This window comes from Aethalodelphis obliquidens, unplaced genomic scaffold, assembly GCF_003676395.1.
Source record: "Aethalodelphis obliquidens isolate GAN/ISIS:26980383/991018 unplaced genomic scaffold, ASM367639v1 scaffold6, whole genome shotgun sequence".
NCBI lineage: Eukaryota > Metazoa > Chordata > Mammalia > Artiodactyla > Delphinidae > Aethalodelphis > Aethalodelphis obliquidens.
In genome coordinates this window covers 71,396,439-71,419,754 of record NW_020837950.1, presented here as the reverse complement: position 1 = coordinate 71,419,754, position 23,316 = coordinate 71,396,439, and the positions used below count along the sequence as shown (strand labels likewise).

At 38.1% G+C, this 23,316-nt stretch overlaps 1 protein-coding gene across 3 annotated transcripts in view; it reads right to left on the bottom strand.

Annotated features, from left to right (window-relative positions):
- Window positions 1-6,039: 6,039 nt before the first annotated feature.
- Window positions 6,040-23,316, bottom strand: part of NAA15 (N-alpha-acetyltransferase 15, NatA auxiliary subunit) — a 75,779-nt gene continuing 58,502 nt past the window's right edge. For 2 of the 3 annotated variants that reach the window (XM_027103752.1, XM_027103754.1), the window contains 5 exons: window positions 18,687-18,795; window positions 16,209-16,307; window positions 11,397-11,543; window positions 10,172-10,269; window positions 6,040-8,810 (listed from right to left, as the gene is read on the bottom strand). In XM_027103752.1, the coding sequence (XP_026959553.1) occupies window positions 8,610-8,810; window positions 10,172-10,269; window positions 11,397-11,543; window positions 16,209-16,307; window positions 18,687-18,795 (654 nt within the window). In that variant the 3' untranslated portion in view covers window positions 6,040-8,609. The remainder of the gene's footprint in view (window positions 8,811-10,171; window positions 10,270-11,396; window positions 11,544-16,208; window positions 16,308-18,686; window positions 18,796-23,316) is intronic. The other variant, XM_027103753.1, reaches the window with a different exon arrangement.

The following is a 23,316-nucleotide window of genomic DNA, read 5'->3' as shown; positions in this document are numbered from 1 at the left end:
ACAGTGCTAGCAGAGTTCTCTCACTTATCATCCTTCCCTAATTCTTCAATAACTGACCTTTGCTTACACAAAGCCAAATCCAGTCTTCTAGTAAGTCATCTAAGTCTCTCTTTAATCTCAGCCCCAGCCTCATTTCCCAGATTCTGTCAGGATATTTTACATACAGTTCCTGAATACATTATCTTGTTTCATGTATCTGTACCTTTAGGCACATTCTATCTTTTGTCTGTATAGGAAATTCATCTTTATCTTTCCAAACTCAAGGAGCATCCTCTGTTAAGCTTTTCCTGGTCCACACAAACAGAAATCAGCACTGACTCCGAGGGGTTCATATATTGCTCTGCAATCATCGCTTGATTTGCTCGTCTCCTTCACCAGCCTAAGAAAACTCTGAGAGCAAGGACTATGTCATATAGCCATATATGTCATATATCCCCAGTAGGAAGCATAGTTCCTGGAGCTGGTAGGCATTCACTAACTACTGAATGGATGGAAGGAAGGATACTGGGACTGGCCTTATTTCATATCTTCCAAATAATTTTAAACAGCAGCATCAAGAAATCTGCCAAGTTCACTAAAGTTTTCATGAATGTCAAAATGATGGAGGTCATTTTCTCTACTGTGTGAAAAGGCAGAATATGTAAAGTGCTAGTACATGTAAAGTAAAACACCAGTGGGGAAAAAAAAAGCAAAACTTGAGCTGTTAGTGTCTAGGAAAAGATTATAAACTATTTCCTGAGTGTGCTGGCCCAACGTACTACAAGAGACAAACAAAGATATTCAAGTAGAACACTGACAAGTAAACAACATTGTTTTGCAATATTTATTGTTTTACTAATATTTATAATGAATGCTTACTATGTGTCAGGCTTTGTGGTAATCACTTTAGATACAGTATGTTACTTAATCCTTCCAACAACTATATGAAGTAGAAATTCTTAGTATCTTGCCTAAGGTACCTGAGCCAGGATTTAAACTTAGTTCTGTTTGGGAGTTCCCTGGTGGCGCAGTGGTCAAGAATCCGCCTGCCAATGCAGGAGACACGGGTTCCAGCCCTGGTCTGGGAAGATCCCACATGCCGCGGGGCAACTAAACCTGTGCGCCACAACTACTGAGCCTGTGCTCTAGAGCCCGCAAGCCACAACTACTGAGCCCACCTGCCTAGAGCCCATGCTCCGCAACAAGAGAAGCCACCGTGATGAGAAGCCCGCGCACCGCAACGAAGAGTAGCCCCCGCTCGCTGCAACTAGAGAAAGCCCGCGCACAGCAACGAAGACCCAACGCAGCCAAATATAAATTAATTAATTAATCAAAAAAAACCACCCACTTAGTTCTTTCTGATCTAAAAGCTTGTTTTAACTATATTATACTATTGTTAGACCAAGCCACAAGGTGTTTATGCCAGAAATTTGACATTTAGTCACAAGGATCAGAGAAAAGTAACTAAAGTATAAAGTAAGCCTTCCATGTGAAGAGATTAAAACAATTTGACCTCCCAGTTTGCAAAGGTGAAGGAAAATCGTCCATGTCTATAAACTCAAAAATGGCAATGAACAGTATCAACCAGTTTCATTTATCAAAATCTTTAACCTGGGCTTCCCTGGTGGTGCAGTGGTTGAGAGTCCGCCTGCCGATGCAGGGCACACGGGTTCGTGCCCTGGTCCGGGAAGATCCCACATGCCGCGTAGCGGCTGGACCTGTGAGCCATGGCCGCTGAGCCTGCGCATCTGGAGCCTGTGCTCCGCAACGGGAGAGGCCACAACAGTGAGAGGCCCACGCACCGCAAAAAAAAAAAAAAAAAAAACTTTAACCAGTCAAGAACAAACTAGATAGACTTGAGTGTTGGTCTATAAAACAATTCCTATTTTGTTAAAGAAAAATACTAGATTGGATATATTTGGGAGATCTTTCCAGAATGTCATCTCATAAACTAAGTTGTAATTTGATACATAATTCTGTAGCACGTAAATCTCCTTTCCAGGTTCTATACCAGCAAGCCACATTTTGGTTTGAATTCCGTCTGTCCTGGAATCAGGGTTCCTTTCACATCTGAGATTTGTAATAGCAATTCACTCATTTATAGAAAATGCAGTCCTTTAGGGAGAAAAACCCCGTATGTATTTGATTTGAGATTAGGTATGTATATTAGGAGTATATGAATTTTCAGGGAGTATATGAATTTTCAGGGATTAATACCTACCACCTATCCTTATTTAAAAGCCTGCGGGGGCTTCCCTGGTGGCGCAGTGGTTAAGAATCCGCCTGCCAATGCAGGGGACACGGGTTCGAGCCCTGCTCTGGGAAGATCCCACATGCCACGGAGCAACTAAGCCCAAGCGCCATAACTACTGAGCCTGTGCTCTAGAGTCCGCGAGCCACAACTACTGAGCCACGTGCCACAACTACTGAAGCCCACGTGCCTAGAGCCCGTGCTCCGCAACAAGAGAAGCCACCGCAATGAGAAGCATGCACACCCGAACGAGTAACCCCTGGTCGCCACAACTAGAGAAAGCCCGCGCACAGCAATGAAGACCCAATGCAGCCAAAAATAAATGATAATAAATAAGATTAAAAAAAAAAAAAAAAAGCCTGCAGGCTCCGTGCTTTGCTTTGGTGCTCATGCATTCAAAACCTCAAGCATCTATGGCAATTACTGCTTCAGTGGAGCCAAGTTACCATGACATCTAACAAAACTATGTAGAGGTGACTCTTTTCTTTGAATACAAGCATCTCATGTAGTAGAGCAGCAGCATGAGGGATCTTTGTTCCCCAAGCAGGGATTGAACCTGTGTCCCCTGGGTTGGGAGCGTGGAGTCTTAACCACTGCACTGCCAGGGAAGTCCCAGCAGCATGATTTAAGCAGGGAAAAAGCATGGACTTTGAAAATAACCTGACAGACCTTTTGACAGAAAGTTCAACTACAAATTCTTCCCTTTAATGTAAGACAGGGGAAAGTTAATCTTTTTGCACTTACATAGTTGCTTGCCCTTTGAGCTTTTTGAGGAAAAAACCAAATACTATAAGATATTTTAAACTTCTTCCTCAAAATAGACAGTATCCCTTAGAATCACTGGGGTAGTCTTGAAAAAACGAGGTAAGGCAAGAAGAAAGGGAGAGAGGGAGAGAAGCAGGATGGGAGGAAGGGAGAAAGGAAGGGAAGGAAAAGACAAGACCAATGTCCAGGCCTGGCTCCAGATAATTTAAATCGGAACTTTGCAGGTGGGCCTGGGCAATGAGGTCTGTGGCTTTTAAATAGTCCTCCTGGGATTCTAATATACAACCAGGATTAAGTTTATGACTTAAAAAGATCCAACTGCCAGTCCTAAGTAGAGAAGATCAACTGTGGACCGCAGCTTTGGTTGTGATGCACACTGGCTATATATAGGTCAAGTGTCTAGAAATAACCCGTGCAGATCCCCACCTAGTGTCTCCGTACTTGTAACGATTAAAAGGCAAGATGCTAGGCTGCAGAAAATAAAGCCTTACAGGTAAGTGGTTTGTGTGTTACCAGTCCCCTTATACTGTTTGAAAGGTGAAAGAAAAACAACGACTGAGTGGCCATCTTCGCAGTTAACTTAATTCCACTGGACATGACTGTTACCTGGGTGGCTGGTTGCTAAAGACATGAAGGATGAGTAGATTCACTGGCCACTCAGGCCACAGTGAACAGGCAGCTGCGAAAGCAGAGGATGGCGCTCCGGTCACCTGCTTCCTACAAGGCCAGTCACAACTGTTCCTCTGACAAACTATAGGAAAAAACCAAAAATTAGATGCGAGACATTCATTCAACATAAATAACGGATCTGTGGTATTTTGAGGAAATTCCTGAAGACCAACAGAGAGGGACAAGGGGAAGATAAATGGGAATACTCTACACCAATAGATAAAAAATCTATGAGCCTTTGCAGGTGACCTGAAAGTTAATAGTACTTTATTGCTATTTTCTACAATCTATAGGGCAATATTAATATTCACAGCAAATTTAACAAGGATTTGAATATCTACTATGTACTGTCCTAATCACTGTACCTTTATACTAAAATTACCCAGTGTAAATCCTTAAGATTTCATACATCACATTAGAAATGGATTTTCATGAGTCTGAACCAAAGCGTTAATCATTTAACTTCACATTGCAATTAGATATTTCTCTAAAATTAAAGCATCCTAGCAGGTCAATGAACAATGCTATGAGATATGGAATGTAATCAGCCAACAGTAAGATTACTCGAAGTCAAATAGTTCGACAGATAAGTGGTTAGCTTAGTTATTCACTATTAATTAAGAAACACCAGAGTTTTAGAACACTTTAGAAAACCCAGTATCTAGACCAGTGGTGGTAAGGCATCAGGCACTAGACAATGGATTTGATAAACTTGCGGATCAAAGCAAACAAGTGGCAGGTTTATCAAAGCTCAGTACTAGGAAGCTATGGTAGGTTGGAAAGATAGCCATAGAATGGTATGGAGACAGGCTTTCTGGTTGTTAGACAATGCACAGGCAACTAAATAGAGAAGGCAAATCTAATTATTAGCTGAAAGCAAGCCATGGGATCCAGAATATATTCCAAAAATCTCTTCCCTCCTATGTTGTTTCTAAAAATTTATACTTATTGAGGCCCAGATGAAGATTTAGCGACAGCAGAAATCTTTATGTCACAGATAGGAAATTTCCCATCATGTTTTCATCACCATCAACTTTTTTTTCAGTTAGGAAGAACTGTACCACTTGTATGAAATAATACAGACCCTCAAAATAGACACCAAAAAATGCATATAAAAATGTAAGAACTAAATTACAGTCTTGTTAGATTGCCAAGTGTCAACTTTGCTTTTGCTACAAGGAGCCTTGAAACAAAATCCGTATTCTGCTTTTGGCGCACAGAACCCTACAAGGAGCACTGAGGATTAAAATTCCAAGTTTATCTAGAGTTGACAGTTCAGTAAATTCTAATTTAAATAGTACCAATTTTTCTTTCTTCTGGCTATAATCCCAGGATGGCATCGCTTCAGAGGCCAACTGGATAGACCAAGAGGCTGGAACCCTTAGACCCTCCCTCCTACAACACACAGCCTCCCTTCCCTTCTGCCCATTTTTACGTCACCCTAAGAGGGGCGTGTCCTGATGGAGGCAGCCGCGCCAAACAGGCCGCGTGGGTAACCTAGAGTACGCAACAGGTAATCCTCTGGTTATTCGAGTGACAGCACTCTTCTGCAGAGCGTCCTGCACGCTACCAACATCCGCCTCGCAGGATGCACACTGAAAGCCGCAAGCGCAGCTCGACAGACAGTAATAACCTTTTCCAAAAATGCTTTACTGCTACAAGTTGTGAGGTTTCCAACCATCAAAATTGGAACAAAACTTAAGGTTTCAGCCCTGCCACTTCATGGGACTGTTTTTAATGTAGGTTTGGCAGTGGACCCAGCAAAGTTCAGATGACAGCAGAATGGTACCAGGAAACTTTGCCTGTAACCCCAAGAGGTGGAGCACGAGCTAGAAGAGGAAGACCACTTTCCATCTGAAGGATCCGTCTTCCTTTGAATCCTCTTAGTTAAGAGTAACGTCAAAATTTAAGGCTGGTAGTTACTAAGACAAGTATAGACGTATCTGGTAAGAAAATCCAACACTTCACTTTTAAACTTTTTCCAAACAGATGCTACACGTGGCAACTGAAATATTCCTAGAAATGGTGTAGAAGACAGACTTCCCTGAATTTATCACAACCTACCTGAATCCAGACCACACTTTTCTGGCCTCTTCTTACAATCACAGCTTTTGTTTCACACCCCTAACAGCAATATACCACGGAGTACAAACAACACTGTGAAAAACAAGGGCTTGATGAAACCCACAGAAAAGCTATTCACTAATGTCGGGACTACTTTTAGTCATGCTATTAGATCACTTTATTCTTGTGCATAATAAATAGATACAGAAAAATGTTGAAAATGTTATGACTCAACTATCTAATTAAAGCTGAGAAAAACTAACCTAGTCAGATTTTAGTTTTTAAATGAGAAATGACAAGAGTAGTAAATATAAAGAAAAACAAAAAGAACTTTACTTCTCCTATGTTAATACAGGTCAAGGGACCCTTTCTTCTCAAAAGGGTTGATAACACCAGTTCTTAGCAATAGACATAAGGCACTTGTTTAGATTACAACATCACTGCATTTTCTTCCCACTTTTTTTTTTTCTAACCCTGTTTTCCCCACGGTATCATTTGGAATAGAGTGAATGAGGCAAATGTGAGATGATCCAGTTGATACTACCCAGAGCAAGATAGTACAGTACAATGTTTTAGGGGTGACGTCTGGACATAAAATGAACCCTTGTCAATGTCCTCTGACACCAGACAATGTATCCACTATCAAGTAAACCTGAAAGAAAATAAAATATTTATTTAATAGTTCCAGTAAAATTGGGTTGGAATACAATATACAGGTTAGGAATTTAGCTCCTCGTGGGTGGCATCTGCATCAGGAGTTCTTAGTACTTATGAATATTCATTCTAAGACAATCTACATCATTTGAACATTGTCAGGACAAATATATGAATTTCATTTCCATATACAGTAGCGTTTAAACATAAGTCACACATACATCCCCTATCACGTGGCTGGTGCCTCCTCCCATGACCTCACTGGTGGTAGAGGGAACACCACCGTTCTCCCTCCACCACCACCAAGAACTTCAGTTGCCACTCACAGGAGAAGCTGGAAAAGGTTTTGTTTTGTTTTGCCATCTGTTAAGATGTTCCTGAGACAGGGCCAGTTAATAAAACATAACAAAGCACTGGAGTTCAGTCTGTACTTGTCTTTACATCACTAAATCGTTAGACCGGGATGTGGAATGCAGGTCACGTACTATGAAACTCTGAGTTTAGCACACCTGTTCAATCAGTAAAAGGATCAGGTCTCCTGAAAATTCCCTTTAGAATATACTTTCTATAAACTAATAAGTACCACAAAAGGTCAGTTATATATACAATCGATTCATTTTACTTAATCTCCTTATTTGCTGAGATCCTGCAGATGCAACGAGCGTGTTAAGCCTCTGGCCGTAGTTCTCAGTGTGCAGGGTTAACATTTTAAGGCTCATTTTCTCAATCAAAATAGCAGTTCTCAGTTTTCCTTTCAAATTACTCATTACATTCATAGTACCTGCTGCCATCCTGGCCCTCAATGAAATCTTAATGCAGGAACACCACTACACTTGCATTATGTAATTTTTTGACACCAACACTAAGCCCGATCTAAAAAGCTCCCCTCTGCACTAGCCTTACAGCACATTACACTGCCTCAGGCTTGCACCTCTGTTTCCACCTGTGTATTTTCACAGAAGCCCAACACATATTAGTTGAAATATTCACACAACTGTTTTTCAAAACAATTTATTGCATCATATTTGGTACCTTATGTTTGACAACAAAAAGGAAATTACATCTGTAACTGCAGGAAAAAGAAGCTGGTCTGTTATTGAAAAAAAAAAATCTTGGGCCCTTTAAAAATTACAAAGTCTTGGGCTTGCCTGAAACAACTGAGCAAGAAATATATTCTTAGAAATGTAGGGCTTCAAGTATTACAAACCTGTGACACTGTGGAAAAATTCCAGAGGTATCTAAACTGCAGCACTTTTTTTTCTGCATATCGTGAACAAGGCCTGCTGAGGTTTTTAACTGGTAGTCTCTTGATCGGTCATAGAATGGTAGTCAGGAGTTCTGCTCTTTAACTCCGAGCCATGGTAGGTTTTCTTTTTTCACTCTTGGGTGAAAAAGTTCATGCTTGCTAATTAGTTGGTGCCACATCACAGTGCATTTGGTTCTTGCATTACAGTTTTAACAAGTTTGGCCAAAACAATGCTGAAAGGTTTGCATTGTTATTTTAGTTCTTCAAGTTTTAGTTAGAATTGAGATTGTTCCAACTGGTTCCTCCAGTTAAAAACTGTGGTACAAGAACACCAAACTGATCATGTACAGTGAATTTTGGAAACACAACAAGTGTATTGAACACCCTCTAGGTTTCTTATAATTCTGCTTGGTAACTCTATGTCCCAGCTTCTACAACATCAAGCATCTGTTGCAGGCTTCTCTGTAAATGGCGATTCACACTGCATACTTCCTATGGTCAGAATCAACCTTGTAACAAAATCAGTCAGATGCTAAAGCCCCAACACCTCTTTGTGCTCAGTGAAAGAATCCAGTGCTACAACAGCATTTCTGCTGTCTGAGATATAGTAAAATCTCACAAGACAGATTTAAAGTAATATTTCTGCCACACACCTGCTTTGTTAGCTGTAACAGCCTCCAGATTTTATATAAATTAGTTTAAAAACATGGGTGGGTAGGTAGGAATAGGATAAGGTATCTTTTTTTAACCCCTCAATTTTAGCAGCTTTTAATTTTTTAAGAAACTGAACCTATATCCTGTAATATGTTAGATATTTTATATATACTTTTCAGCAGGATAAAAAACGTAAAACACTATTTGAAGGCAAGAACATTTACTCTTCTCATTGTGTGTAAGTTAGAGCAATGCAGCAGGTGCGTGACAAAAATATTATACACTAGATATGGTCCAAAGTCATTCCATTTGCTTGTTTAATGATGTTCAAATTTCATTGGCCAGTTCTTCAGTTTCTGCAGAACTATCTCCGTTAACTGTGATCTTCATATCCTCTTCATATCCAGGAGGCATGAAAGCCAAAGCGTAAGGGAAAAGCTTATGACAATTTGCTCTGTAAACTTCAGCAGCTTCTTTACAGTCTCCTAGGCTACCAGCACACAAGGCTTCTAATACCTCCATACATGTCTAAAGAAAGAAAAAAGGTCATGTTATAACTTGTCAAAAAAAACAAAGAGAGAGATTTTACTGTGAACTTATGAGACATTTCATTATCAAAAGATTTCCAAAATAAGAGGTGAACGTACATATTTAAGATACACAAAAGCATTTACTCCCGCTCTGCCTTCCATTAGAATTAGTTTCTTCAGAACTGCAGGGTTTATATGAAAGGATGGCTGTTTAAACAGGGCCAGGACTAAGGTGGGACAAGCAAGGTGAGTGGGGTGCTACATCTAAAGACACTCACTCTCAGCAAGTAACCGCTCGCAACCTTGCCTCAGCCTACCTGGCTCTGTGGATAAATGTTGACATTTACATGCCATTATCAATTACTTTAAACTTTTCAGAGGCTTAGAGCCAGTTGGCAAAATCAAACATTGTTTTTCAACCCTGTATTCAAATTAAAGAGAACCGTAAGGTATGTCCAATGACGAAGCAGGGAAGAGAGTCTCAGAAACACAAAGGGTATGTATGCAAGAAAAATTTGTTCATGAAAACTGATAATTCTTTCAACCAAACCCTTACGTAGGTCTGCTTATATTTTTAAATGATTCATGTTGACTTGCATTTCTCATGTTTTCTTCCTTTACCTTTTCACTTGGAAAATACTACAGTTTCTGGATATATGTAGTACCCCACAAACTCTGACAGCCTAGAAAGGTTCTAATCTAAATGACACGTTAATTAGCATGCGAGAAGTAAAAACTTTCTTTCTTAAACATATTTACTTCATTTGCTATTAAAGGAATATATTAAACTGTCTTTCAGCAAGTGCTTTTTTATCTGGCCAATTATCACAAAGTAGTTGTTCTTTGTTTTCAGCCCAAAGTAGAATCTGTATTTTGCAACACACCCATATTATCTTTTACTCTACTCAATTACATGTATACTGCAAGCTGTAAAATGAGCATTTTAATTTAATTCCTGGTAAATACATCTTAAATACATCAGAATCGTCATTAAAACCACTGCTTGCTCAGAAATGTATAGATACGAACTGAGATCCAAAATTAATTAACTAAATTAGTGTGTAAAACTTTACCAAAACAAATTTCTTAAAAATATTATTCAAAATGATTATTCTTATTATTCAACTAGATGTGAAACTAGTTACTGTATGCCAAGTAGCCTGCTGTATGTGTGTGCACACATATACAATCTTAAATAAATTTAAGAGAAGCTCAGTTTCTGAGATGGATTCATAATAGTTTGGAGAACAGTATCCATAAATAACAAAAGAACTATTTGGTGAAAATTATTCTCTTGGTGAAAGGAGAAACAAAAAGTAGTCCGGTACTCTTACAGAGAGATTATGAAAAAGTCTTTACCTGGAGGTTTCTGTTAGTGAGGGATTCATCAAGTGTTGTTGCCAACTCTATAGCTCGCTTCTGACTAGATGGATCTAAATAATATACCATTTTGGCAGCTAAATGAGAAGGAAAAAGGAAACTTGTTTTATTTCAAGATAAAACCAGCATTTTATCTTCTATCCATTCAACTATAAAATGCAAGGTAGGGGTCCTGGAGTTAAGATTCTGCACTTCCACTGCAGCGGGCGCAGGTTCAATCCCTGGTTGGGGAACTAAGATCCCACATGCCGTGCAGTGTGGCCAAAAAAAAAAAAAAAAACCAAGGTACATGTGCACACAGAGTGTGGCACTTCATTAGAAAAATGGGGATAACCATTTGAAATATTGTTATTAAAAAAAAAATTCCTGAGACAGTAGACCAGAAACAGTCTAAGTGCCCAAACTAGGAGAATGATTAAGGTAAGAGAGACTATGAAGAAATACAATATTCTAATAATAGTTGTCTTTGTGTGGTGGGACCATGGATAGTTTTCTTCTTTCTAAAATGAGCATAATTTGGGGTTGAGGAGAATACTTCAGAGTGTGCGTGCGTGTGTGTGTGCGCGTGTGTGTGTGTTTGAGGGGTAGGGGCGTGGGAGATACCCGACCTTGATGGCACGAGCCAAAAAAACTGAATTCAGAATTCCACAAAGGCATATACAAGGCTGCCGGGCTTCTTAGCCAGGTATTTAAAAGCACAGCACCAAAGCACTACCCATCGGTCCCATCAAGGCCAGACTTTGGCTCGTTAGCACAGACCCTTGCCAAACGACCCTTGCCCGCGAGATGGTTGCAGGAGTGTAGCACTGTCAAGTCTGATATCTTATAAAGCATCAGAAATGAAAGGCGATGGGTTGTATCCAAGTGAATTTTAAGGGCATGTTGATGACGGAAAGAAAATAACCAGAAAGATCCTCCCTCACTGTATGGAACGGATAGCTAAATTCAGTTTATACTTGCTTCTCTGTAATGCCGATGCAGAACCAGGAGAAACTACTGGCCTTGATTCATAGTAAAAATTTTATCTAAGAAATTTAAAAATTTATGAGGCATATTTAAGCTGCCTGTTTTCATGGGAATAAAATGTGACATGTACGCGTTTGCCTCTTCCCTGCAAAAACATTTGTAACCTTGTACTTGATCCATCATAATAAGAACTGAAGTTGTTTTAGAGTCTAAGATAAGGACAAAATAAAGTGATTACCTGATAATCTGTGTGGCAATGAATCAGAATTCCTTTTCAGAAAAGTTTCGTTAAAATTCTTTGGATTCGTTGCTCCAAAAAGACGATTCATTTCTTGTTTTAATACTGTTCTAACTGTATCAGGTAAATCTTTACTTTCACACACTGCTGAACAAATTTAAAACAAACTCTATTAGCAGATACTGATAAAGTTTGTAGGAATTAAAAAATCATCTACCTGATGAGGCCAATGAAACAAAGCAATTATGTACAAAGACTAGATAAACCTACTGATAAGTCAACATTTAAAGAGCTCAATCTATATAAATTTAAAGAATGTGTATCAGCAGAATAGTCTAATGATTTTCTAAAGGCTACCAAAGACATTTCATTGACAGATGATTCGTTTCCAGAAAAGAATTCTGTACTGAAAACAATATAGATGCTGAAAGACGAAGCACCACAGCCTTCTAAGCCCCTAGCAGCTGCCCCCTCAGCTTTAAAGGGAGTTTATAAAATAGGGGCTCGATGGCACCTACCTGGCAGGTGGTGTCACAGCAAATACACAGGGCAGAAGACAACAGAATCTTCCTCACCCTCTCCATCTTCTTCTATACCCAAGTAAGCCATTACAAATTTACCAATTAAAAGAAGTGGTCATTGACCTTTATTTTCAGTGATTACGTGAATTGAGCTATCACTGTGTAATAAATTCCGAAGGACCGCCAAAGTATTTTCCTGTAATGAATACACCGTATTCATCATATTCCCAGGCTTTGGCATTCAGAGATGGAAAAACTGGCCCCCAACCTCCCTGGGTTGAATCCTAGTTTAGTTTTGTTTCATTATTATTTTGGTATAGAGAGACAGTCTGGAGCTTTGAGCCAGACAGACCTGGGTATGAATCTAGGCTTGGACAAATCATAACCTCTCTGAACCTCTTTCTTGATCTGTGAAACTGAGGTGATATCTAACCCAGAAGGATCACAGTAAAGAAAAGCTACGAACAAAATAGCTAATGATGTAATAGGTATTCCATTCCAAGGTACTATTTTTGTCATAGATTGAAGAAAAGATAAATAGATTTTCCCTTACGATTAGGAACTACTGTTGGTGGCTTTCAAACTGACTACAACTAAGTGTCTGTACTCTGATGAACATGTATCCTATATACATACCTTATTATGGGAAATGAAAGTTTCACAGAACACTGACCCTTAATTTGTGCAACACATGCTTGGATCTTCCACTCTATTTCTATTTTAGGTTTTCAAATGCTGAAAATGACCCACTAAACTTCTTTCATGGTCTCACTAATGGATCATTACGCTAAGTTTAAAGAACACTGAACTCTTGAATAGCAAACATCCAAGTGAAATATTCTACACATAATTAGTAACTGAATGATTGATTGATATATGCCCTTTGTTGGTTGAACAGCATTTCTTCTATCATTGTACAGAACTGCGTAGTTCAAATAAATGAGCTACTAACTAAATAATTTAGCTTAACCTCCATTATGGCTGTATTTGCAACTTGGATTTGGCAATTTATCAATATCCGTCTTTCGGAGAGGAACTGGCACAGGAGTACAGAGAGAACCAGCAGAAAAACTGTTAAAATAGGTTATAGCCAATTACAGTGAACATTATGTCAACAAACAGGGGTCATCTATAAAATATGTTATTTCCATGGGCCTTATTGGTTTGCTTGAAATGCTTTCAGGATACTTTATATGCAGATAGGAAAGTAATTGTATAGTTTACAGTATAGTTGGAAACTACACTTTTCATGTTTTTCATTACTTCCATTAACCTGTTTTCTTCAGATTAAACATCTCCGCAGAAAAATCAAAACTGCTTTAAAAAACAAAAAACAACTCATACAATTTAAAAAAATACACAAATATGTATCTCTTGAGATGTATCAAAGAGGAAATATTTAATAAATCCCAACATCGACTAATAGCTGTTTCCTTTTTGGGGGGTATTAATAGTTTGTATTAATAAAGTAATTCTTTGTTTAACAGACAAAAGGAATGTTTCCAAAAACATTTCCTTACTAGTTCACAAATTGTTTCTGGCCAACTCAATTTTCTCCCCTAAATCATGTAGATTGGAACTGTAATTTCCAGAAAGATATTAATTACAATCAATCAACCAACCAACCAATCAACTCTACTGTAGCAAAAAAAATTTTTTTTTAACATTATACACCAGTGAGGTGAGGGATGAATTTATTTATTTATTTATTTAGCTGGCTAGCTAGCTGGCTGCGCTGGGTCTTAGTTGCAGCATGCGGAATCTTTTTGTTGCCGCGTGTGGGATCTTTTAGTCGCAGCATGCAGGATCTAGTTCCCTGACCAGGGACCGAACCCGGGCCCCCTGCACTGGGAGCTCAGCGTCTTAACCACTGGACCACCAGAAGTCCCTGTAGTAAAATTTAGAACGTCCTATGGAATTCTATATAAGGAAGTTCCACCTGTACCTTTAAGAAAAGGGGCAGCCTCAAATGCCGAAGATTTATTACATAAGCTTTTATGGCTGAAGACTAATGAAGGGCGGGGAGTCAATCTAAAAATCCTTCGAAATTGATAAAAACTAACCAAAAAATACTGAGCTCTCAAGAAAGTAAAAAATCTCAGACTACCTAATTATCTTCCATGATACAGTAATAAGTCCTGTGACTGAATCAAGAAAAGCAGTAACTGCGGTAGGGGAACAAAACCTTTGCTAAGAGGCGTATGATTTGAGTCCTCAGATATCCTAAAATTAACAGCATGTTTGGTTCATGCTACTAACTTATCAGCAGATTAAATAAACCTAGTAATCACCAATAGTTAAAAGTCACACTGAGGAAGGGGTTGATTCTTAGCAAAAGGAGTTTCCCTGGGTTCCCAGGCTAGCCAGCATTTTTGGCTAATTGCGTAGAGTATGTTCATATTTTGTGTGAGATAATGACTGCTCACTACTAGGTTATAGCACAAGTGACTCACTACTCAAAATGACAAAATAAATAAATGATAGCATTAATTAAGCAAGGTGGGTTTTTTTTGGGTGGGGGGAATACATAAGTATGGAAGAAAAATAATCTGCAGGGAAAAGGAAGAAATGAGTTTGTACAAATGAGAGAGGAAAATGATGTAAGATTCACGGTACATCAAAGTGATCAAGTAATACTAATTTTAAAAGCATTTAAGGGAATTTAAGCATATAAGGCAATATTAAAACAACTGAATACCTAAGCTCCTATCTTTTACTTAGAACTGACCAGAAATATAATTAAAATTGCTTTAAATTCTACAACTTAAAAAAAAAAAGTGAAAAACTTCAAAGTGGTAATATCATCCTCCTAATTAAAAACGGGGGAGGGAATACCCTATATAGTGACTCCGTGTAGCAGGTATTATTTACGTTGGTAGTACAACAACGTTCTGGAGATTTGGAAGGTGCCCGTAACCATGCTAAAATGAACATTCACTTAGAGAAGTCTCTACAACTGATAAAACAAGTGTGGAGGCACTGTTTTTACCTCCATGCTCTCTGGAAAGGTGTTACTTGTGAGGATTTCTTTGTAAAGAAGTTACTACAATATAACTTAACATGACAAATGTGTTCCTGAAAAGTTACTTCAAAATCGAATCTTTTTCTCAAGAACCAAATATATTAGTTAAAGGAACCCTGTGGGTTATAGTAACGAAGATGCCTAAATCTAGTGAAAATAAGGATGACTTTGTAAATCTCTTCCTGACAGTGATGTCGGCTGAACGCCTGGAGCAATGGGCACAGCTAACATCAACTCCGATCAACTCCGCTCAGTCATTCTAACTTTGAATGCCAGGACCATTCTGCCTTCTTCCTCTGAAGTCCATAAGCATTTTAATTTTCTGAAACAACTGTTGCAAGAAAATGGTCATTATGTTCATCAATCCACACACTCATTACAAGCAAATACATCTAAATATGCCACTTTTAATTTGTATTTCAAAGGAATGTCTAACTCCATAAAATTTATATGTATTATTTTATTACCTTTCAGGAAAGAACTGACTATATAAAAACAAAGTATGTATATATTGAAAATAGTTTAAACGCACTCCATTTTAACTGAGAATGAATTAAGACTTCTTTCTAGCCTTAAAAGTTATTTTTAATACAAAAAAAAGAGACTAGAAACTCCCTTATTTTCTCTAAATACAGCAATTATTTCTTCTATTTTCTATAATGTGGTTACATTATTTATTACTTCAGAATTTTTAAAAATTGAGGAAAATTTTTCTATGATTCAGTTTCTATAACAGGAATCATTTTTTTGACAAGCATAAATATGATTTAAACAAGGCTTTACTTTTTCTTAGAAGTCAAAACAATGTTCTTAATTGGGACAATTTAGCAACAACTGTTTTAAAGTTCTTTTTAACCTGTATTTAGTGACAAAGATTTTATGACTCAAATAACTGTGCTAAAGACAGAGATAAATGAGATAACTGATCAATTTCAAAGAGCTACTTTAATTTTAGAACAATTTACTAAGAAGTTTTACATAATGAAATATGACTCAAAAATTCAACTTATTAACTTTTTAGAAACAGAAATAAAGGCGATTCTCAAATATTTGGACTGAATGATTCTATGTCAAAATCAGGTAACATTTCTAGCCTGAAAATAAAGACCTTTACCACAAAGAAAAGAACACTTTTTTTTCCCCCTCAGCTAATTTAATACACAGCAGCCTTAAAATGATTGAGTTTATGATAAACTTGTACAAATCACTTATACAGTCACTATCAACTACTGCAGTCAAATACTTAAGTAATGGAAAACAAAAACATACCAGTACTAAAGAGTCGAATCATACATTCATGAAGCCAGGGATGACTAGAATCAATGGCAAATGCCCTCTTTACTGATTGTAGCATCAAAAGAAACTTTTCTATAAAAAGAAAAAGATATATTTTGATCATTTGATAAAAAGAGATGTCCTCCTTTGGAGGACTAATTTCTTACAAATAGAAAAACTCATTTAGAGTCAATCACATCTGAACTGAAACATATGACTAAAGCAAATGATTTCCTCAGATTAGCAACATTAGCTAATATTTTCCACACAACATTCTTTAAGAAAAAAAGGTTTTATTACGTATAAAAAATTTAGATAGCATTCAACATTACTTGAACTAATGCCATATAAACAAGAAAATTTTGAAGCCATTTCATTCCCTAACCTCTTTTTTGTAGTCAAATAAACTAATTTTTCCCATTACTTAGAAAACTTCATTGTTTACGCTTGAAACTAATATTGTTTATGCCTTTCTTGTGTTTTGTGACACATGAAATGGTTTCCCTTCTACCTGACTGTTCCTCCCCTGTCAATCCCTGGCTTCTCTTCCCCCTCAAAAGGTATAGTATTCAACAACGTTATGTCCTTAGTCATTTTCTAATCTTTCTCAATGCTATCTCCTCCCACCCCATCCCCCATGTTCTCCAAGCTTCAGTAGTGTTTCCACCTGATGAATGGAAAATTGCACCCGATACTCACCACACTTCCAAGTCTCATCCATAAACACCTCTGTGTTAAGACTTCCCTAGTTTGGTATCATTCTCCAAATATCAAAATTCAAACCCCTGAATTCTGACAATTCCTTTTCCCTTACCCCCTACACTCAGAAAGCTAAAAATACTGCTATGTCCTTTGTCATCGCCCATTTCACACTGTTGCAACGCTGGAGAGTGATTCAGACGTTAGTACATAGCAAAGAAGCCAACTGAATGGAATTTAGATTGCCTTTCACCAATTAAAGCAGAACAGCTTTTGTATTTTATACTTTGGGGTTCCATGCAAGAATTTGTTTAAAAGACAGTTGTGTTGGGCTTCCCTGGTGGCGCAGTGGTAGAGAGTCCGCCTGCCGATGCAGGAGACACGGGTTCGTGCCTCGGTCTGGGAAGATCCCACATGCCGCGGAGCGGCTAGGCCCGTGAGCCATGGCCGCTGAGCCTGCGCTCCGCAACGGGAGAGGCCACAACAGTGAGAGGCCCACGTACCGCAAAAAAAAAAAAAAAAAAAAAAAGTTGTGTTAACTGTTAAAAGTTTTTAAATTACTTGACTATTTATTAAACTAATTTTCCAGATTATAACAAAATCATTGTGGAAAATAGAAAATATAAAAAAATATTTTAATCACTCAAATTCCATCAAGAGACAATCTCTTATCTTTTGATCTATTTTCTTCCCGGCTACTTTTCTATTTTACATACTCATATAAATATCTTAATAAAGATTAAAATCAAACTATAGCTAGTTCTGAATCTTATTTTGAAACAACGTTATATAGCACCTTTTCCTGGCATTTGATAAACATGATTTTTAAAATTTATTTTATTTATTTTAAAATATTTATTTATTTTGGCTGCACTGGGTCTTAGTTACAACACACCGGACCTTCATTGCAGCATGCGGACTTCTTAGTTGTGGCGTGCATGTGGGATCTAGTTCCCTGACCAGGGATTGAACCCAGGCCCCCTGCACTGGGAGCACGGAGCCTTAGGGAAGTCCCAGCATGGGTACTCTATAGAGGCACCATTTTATTCTATCTTGTTTAGCAGGACAGTTACACTGTTTGGAGCAGTAACTTTTTATCAGATGTTACTAACCAGTTTCTCTTTCCTTCAATATGTGTCACCTCAGTGATAAACTTTTTTTCAATGAACCACTTGGATTACATTAATTCAATACTGTAAAATCTTCTTAGTATCTACTACGTATAGCCTATAAGAATTCTAAATCTGGTAACCAAGATCCTCCATTTCTCCTTTATGTAGCTCAGGCAATATAGATAACCTCAACATTACTTACACACACTTGTGTTTTCTTCATGGATACTCTTCCCTTCTGTGCATCTTTTCTTTTAGAAGTATGGTACATTCTTCAAGATACACCTCAAACATCACATCTTCTATTTATAACAATGGCTAATAGCTGACATTTATTTAATGCTTACTGTGTATCAAACACTATTCTAAGATCTATGTGTATTTACTAAATTTTATCCACATATGAACATGATAATGCCTATATTTCACCTTAATCCTGGTTATATATTGTACATCTATTTTTCATGCTAATGTCCTAGAAGATATAATCACATCATCATACTTCTCCACAGCATGTTGTAAACAGGAGGCCTTTCTGTGAGGAAGTCGCACTGGCATTTGCCAAAACACCCTACAGTGGTGAGGCTATCAGAACTGGGTGACTGTAGCTAAGAAATTCCGTGATCGATCTTATCAGGGCCACTGCACCCTAATTGCCTACCTTTCCTAAAGTAAATCTCAAAGGCAAAAAGATGAGTTTCTATCTTGTTCTTCACCAAGTTCTTCAACGGAGTTAAAAATTTAATAGCTTCTTCCAATGGAGTTTCAACCTAACAAAAATAAAAGATATTATACAAATGGAAGCAAGATTTTGGGGGGATGTGAATTTACTCTTTCTATCAAAAACACTTTTTTGCTAAAAATCACTTACCAGTCACCCAGAAATACAGTGTCATATTTCACCCACCCATAATCTAAAGGAAGCGGATTTTGAACTCCTCACTGGTTTTTAACTGTTGAGATTATACATTATCTCTGGATAGAAACTATCCAACAAGTAAAGAAGAAGATTAAATAGAACCAAAACCAGGAAAAGAAAGACAGTATGAGAAACAGGTAAGATAGCCAAGGGAAAAAAAAAAGACAGAGAAGGGAAGTGAAATAGGATGAAAAGGGCTTAAAAACTGTAGAGAACATTGAAGAATGAGTGAATGCTGAGTATAATCAAGCTATCAAAAAATAGTACAGTATCCACTCTGTTGCTTTGTTCCACTATAAATTCTATAGAAATCTACATTTATTCAAATGCCATACTATTGGTGAGATGTCATTGGAAAAGATTTATATTTCTAGAACTCTGTCTCTACCACCCTTCATTAATTATATAAATGTACTAATTACATATCTGTGATATTACCGGGCAAGTATAATGCTTACTAGATAATTGTGCTACTCTACTCCTAGACTGAGTACGGAGACAAGACTATTCTCTGTAGACTGGGGTGGAGGTAGGTAACAACACTGTATTTATCAGAAGGGCACTGAACATCTGGGTCCTATATTCACCTTCTCTCATCACAGAGGCAATAACAATTTACCCTCAATGGAATTCGGATATGCCATATCTGTCCAACATGCGTCTGCCAGTACAGTAAATTGTGATTTCACCAATACATTTTCTGGCCAAGGAAATTATTTAATAGCATTCAAAACAAAACAAAACAAACAAACAAAACCAAGTCAAGCCATAAATGGTGTCTATAGGATTTACCTTGTACTAGTATGTAAAGCACTAGCCGTTATTCTTAAGGATATATGCCAAAAATCAATATATGACAGCATCACTCTAATAGTTGTAGATATCAAGAGACAGAGGAGAAAACAAGGGCCCTCATAAGTATGCCTTTCTCACATTTGTAAGTATTCGGCTTCCTATTCCCATGACTCTATGCTCTACAGAGTTAGAATCTGTGGTATACAGGGGAGAAATAGTTACCAGGGAAAGGTAGAGAGCTGGAAACTGAAACTGCCACCCAGGTACATCAAGCTTTTCATTCCTCAAGAGGTACAGATGGAAATGAGGGTCACTGTATTGACCACGATAATTTACTCCAGGGAGATATAGCTGTTATTATTATAAAATAGAAACAAAAAAGGATATTGGGAAGTGGAATCAAGCATTTGACAAGCATTACACTGACTGAAACCAAGTGTCTGATTTGGAAAGGAAAAAGAGAGGAATGAATTCTGTCTGCAGTTCTCAGAAATGAAAACATACGCCCCCAAAGGAGATGTGGGTCTCTTGCCCCCACATGCTCCTGTGTGCCTCGCACAGGGAAGATTTTGTCAAGCTAAATCTAAACAACAAATACAGGTGCATAACCAAAATAAAGCTAACTGCATTCCTACATTTACATATATACAGTGCAGTAGAGGGTGGTATAAACAAAAGCATACAAAATAGGGACGATGCTCTATAATCAGTGCTTTAAGATTAAAAAAAAAAAGTCAGGGCTTCCCTGGTGGCGCAGTGGTTGGGAGTCCGCCTGCCGATGCAGGGGACAAGGGTTTGTGCCCCGGTCCGGGAAGATCCCACATGCCGCGGAGCGGCTGGGCCCGTGAGCCACGGCCGCTGAGCCTGCGCGTCCGGAGCCTGTGCTCCGCAACGGGAGAGGCTACAGCAGTGAGAGGCCCGCGTACCGCAAAAAAACAAAACAAAACAAAACAAAGTCTAAACCACCCTTGAAAATCCCTGAAGTTGTTGAGACAGACACATAGATATAGATATATAATATCACTAGTTTGCATTGTATGTATGAAAACCACACATTTAAGTACCAAAATCGCAATCACTGTAGCAAGATAGTCACACTCTCAGAAGCACAAGAACTGAGACGGCAGTCATACCTCCCCAACCTCAAACTCAGGTGGGGTCCTATGTCCACTGAGAGAAGTATTGGATGGAATTGCCAGCATCATGCATACTCTTTTCTGTCTCTGTCTCGAAAAAAAGTTACATCCCGTCAAGATTTGAATTTACCTAAGTTAAATAGAAAAGGACTGCACTGTGTTGATGGGCCATTTAAGACATTTGCAAGGGCATTTTTTTTAACGTGAAATTTTAAAATTTATAAACTGGCCTGAACTCTAATCCGAGTGTTAAAATATGTTGTATAGGAGTGTATCTCCCTATACTCGCAGCACAGCGACACAAAGTCTAACACCGTATGCTAGCTTAAAACTGAAGTTTAAAAATAAACACTATACAGACAGAGTGCTAAAGACTTATTACCCTTATAAGGAACGTGTGTGTGCATAGAAGGGAAAAAAATCCAGTTGAGATGAATGCCGGCCAAAGGCACGGAGGAGCATAGGATGCATAGTACAGGAGAAAACTCATGAATACCAACTACCACCTACTGCTCATGATACCCTGGCTAAACAAGCAATACAGATTCCACCAAGCTTTCAGATGTATACTCAGTTAATTCAATATTAAACTCATTAACTAAACCTCTTCCTATTTTCCTTCTCTCCTTCTTCACTGGAATAACTGCAATTTAACAATGCTTTTATTTTATTTAAATTATCCTGAACTGGTGAACTGGATTTATCATTTACTACCTGGAATAATGATGAAATATAACCCCCCTCCCCAAAAAAGGCAACTACAGATTAGAGACCCAGAATTGGCAGGCAGTTTTTTAAATAGCCTACAGCGTCCCTCCCGATTATGAGGGCTTGGTGTAATCTGGCCTTGCCACCGCACTGCAATATGGGTGACTGTGGATGCTATCAGACGGGGGCATCTTGGAGGCAGTCATCCTTGGAAGAGAAAGGTGTTATGCGCCTAACAGGTAAGAACGGCATATACTGAAGAGCAGTCCATGAAGGTGGGTGCCTTCCACTAGGCTCCTTTCAAATAAAGCAGTCAGAAGCACTTTATGTAGGCATTATTTTGTTGTGAGACTACAACCGTCTAGCTACAAATGTTTAGACTACAACTTGACATCTGGCCCCAAAGCAGCCATTATAGGTGAAACACAAAGAAAATGGAATAGTGTATAAGGAGACCTGGTACAAGAATTCTGCTCTGTGGGGTACTCCTTATTAGACACTTACTAAATCCAAACAGATCCCCTCTTTAAGAACTATAATGCGAGACATAAAGAGTTACAAGAAAAAAGTCATTAAATAAAGTTGTGGGACACAGAGAAAGCAAGTGGAAAGAATGACAGTGGCAGGCAGTCAGTGATGGTGGTAAAAGTGGTTGCAAGAAAAAATGCTGAGGCATAAAGATGAAAAGCCCCTAAAGTTGGTATTATCCCCGAGTAACTCTGTAGTTTTCCATGGGGCCTAAAAGGTCAATTTTCGGTGCTCTTCACGTCCCTGTATATTCTTCCAGTAAGCTCCCAACAACAATAATAAAAAGGCAGTATCTTTGTTCTTAGAAAGCACACAATTATTTGTACATACAGCTTTGTGAAATCCAAGCTACATTTATCTATGGTTCTTAAACAGTAATATTGCCATGAGATATTACTGTCCATCTGCTCTGATATAATTCTAAAAATATTTTCCAACTCTATTCATTAGGTATTATAATTTTCCTTAGTTATAAAGCAATCAATGACTTTGAATTTTTAGTTACTAGTAAGGCTAAACTGAACTCTAGGGCAATATGCTTATGTTATTGCTTTAACGTAGTAAATCATGCAATTATCTGCACGTGGAGTAGGAGGGTGTCGAGGGCCAGAAGAAAAGTGCGTATGTACGTTACTGATGAAAATGATTCACAGGACAACGAATGCCTTGGTTTCAGCTTAATAGTTTAAAAATGGCAGATAAGATTTTGGCTTGAGGAAAATATTTGAGGACTTTTAAGATATTAGGTACAAATAGTAAATACAATAAAGAAATAGTGTAAACTGACAACATGAGTGAGAGAGAGACATACAGAATTCACTTTTTAAAAAGCTCAATTTAGGCTAGATATAAAAAGTTCAATGTTACCACTTACAACAGACACTACATTCTTTACACATACAGTTTTTCTAGTCCTAACATTTCTGCCTAGTAGGGATTTTTCCGAGTCCCATTTTATATTTGAGAAAACCATCAGAGAGGTTAGACAAAATGTCCAAGATACACAAAGAAGTGTAAGAGCTAATATGTGGTCCCAGATCAGAATGACTCAAAAGCCAAAACTCTCCAATATACCATATACTAGATTACTCTGGATCAGAATCATTACTTCAAGTTCTAAATGTGAGATACAATCAGAACAAAAGAGAGAGAGAAGAAAAGGAAGGAAGGAAGGAAGGAAGGAAGGAAGGAAGGAAGGAAGGAAG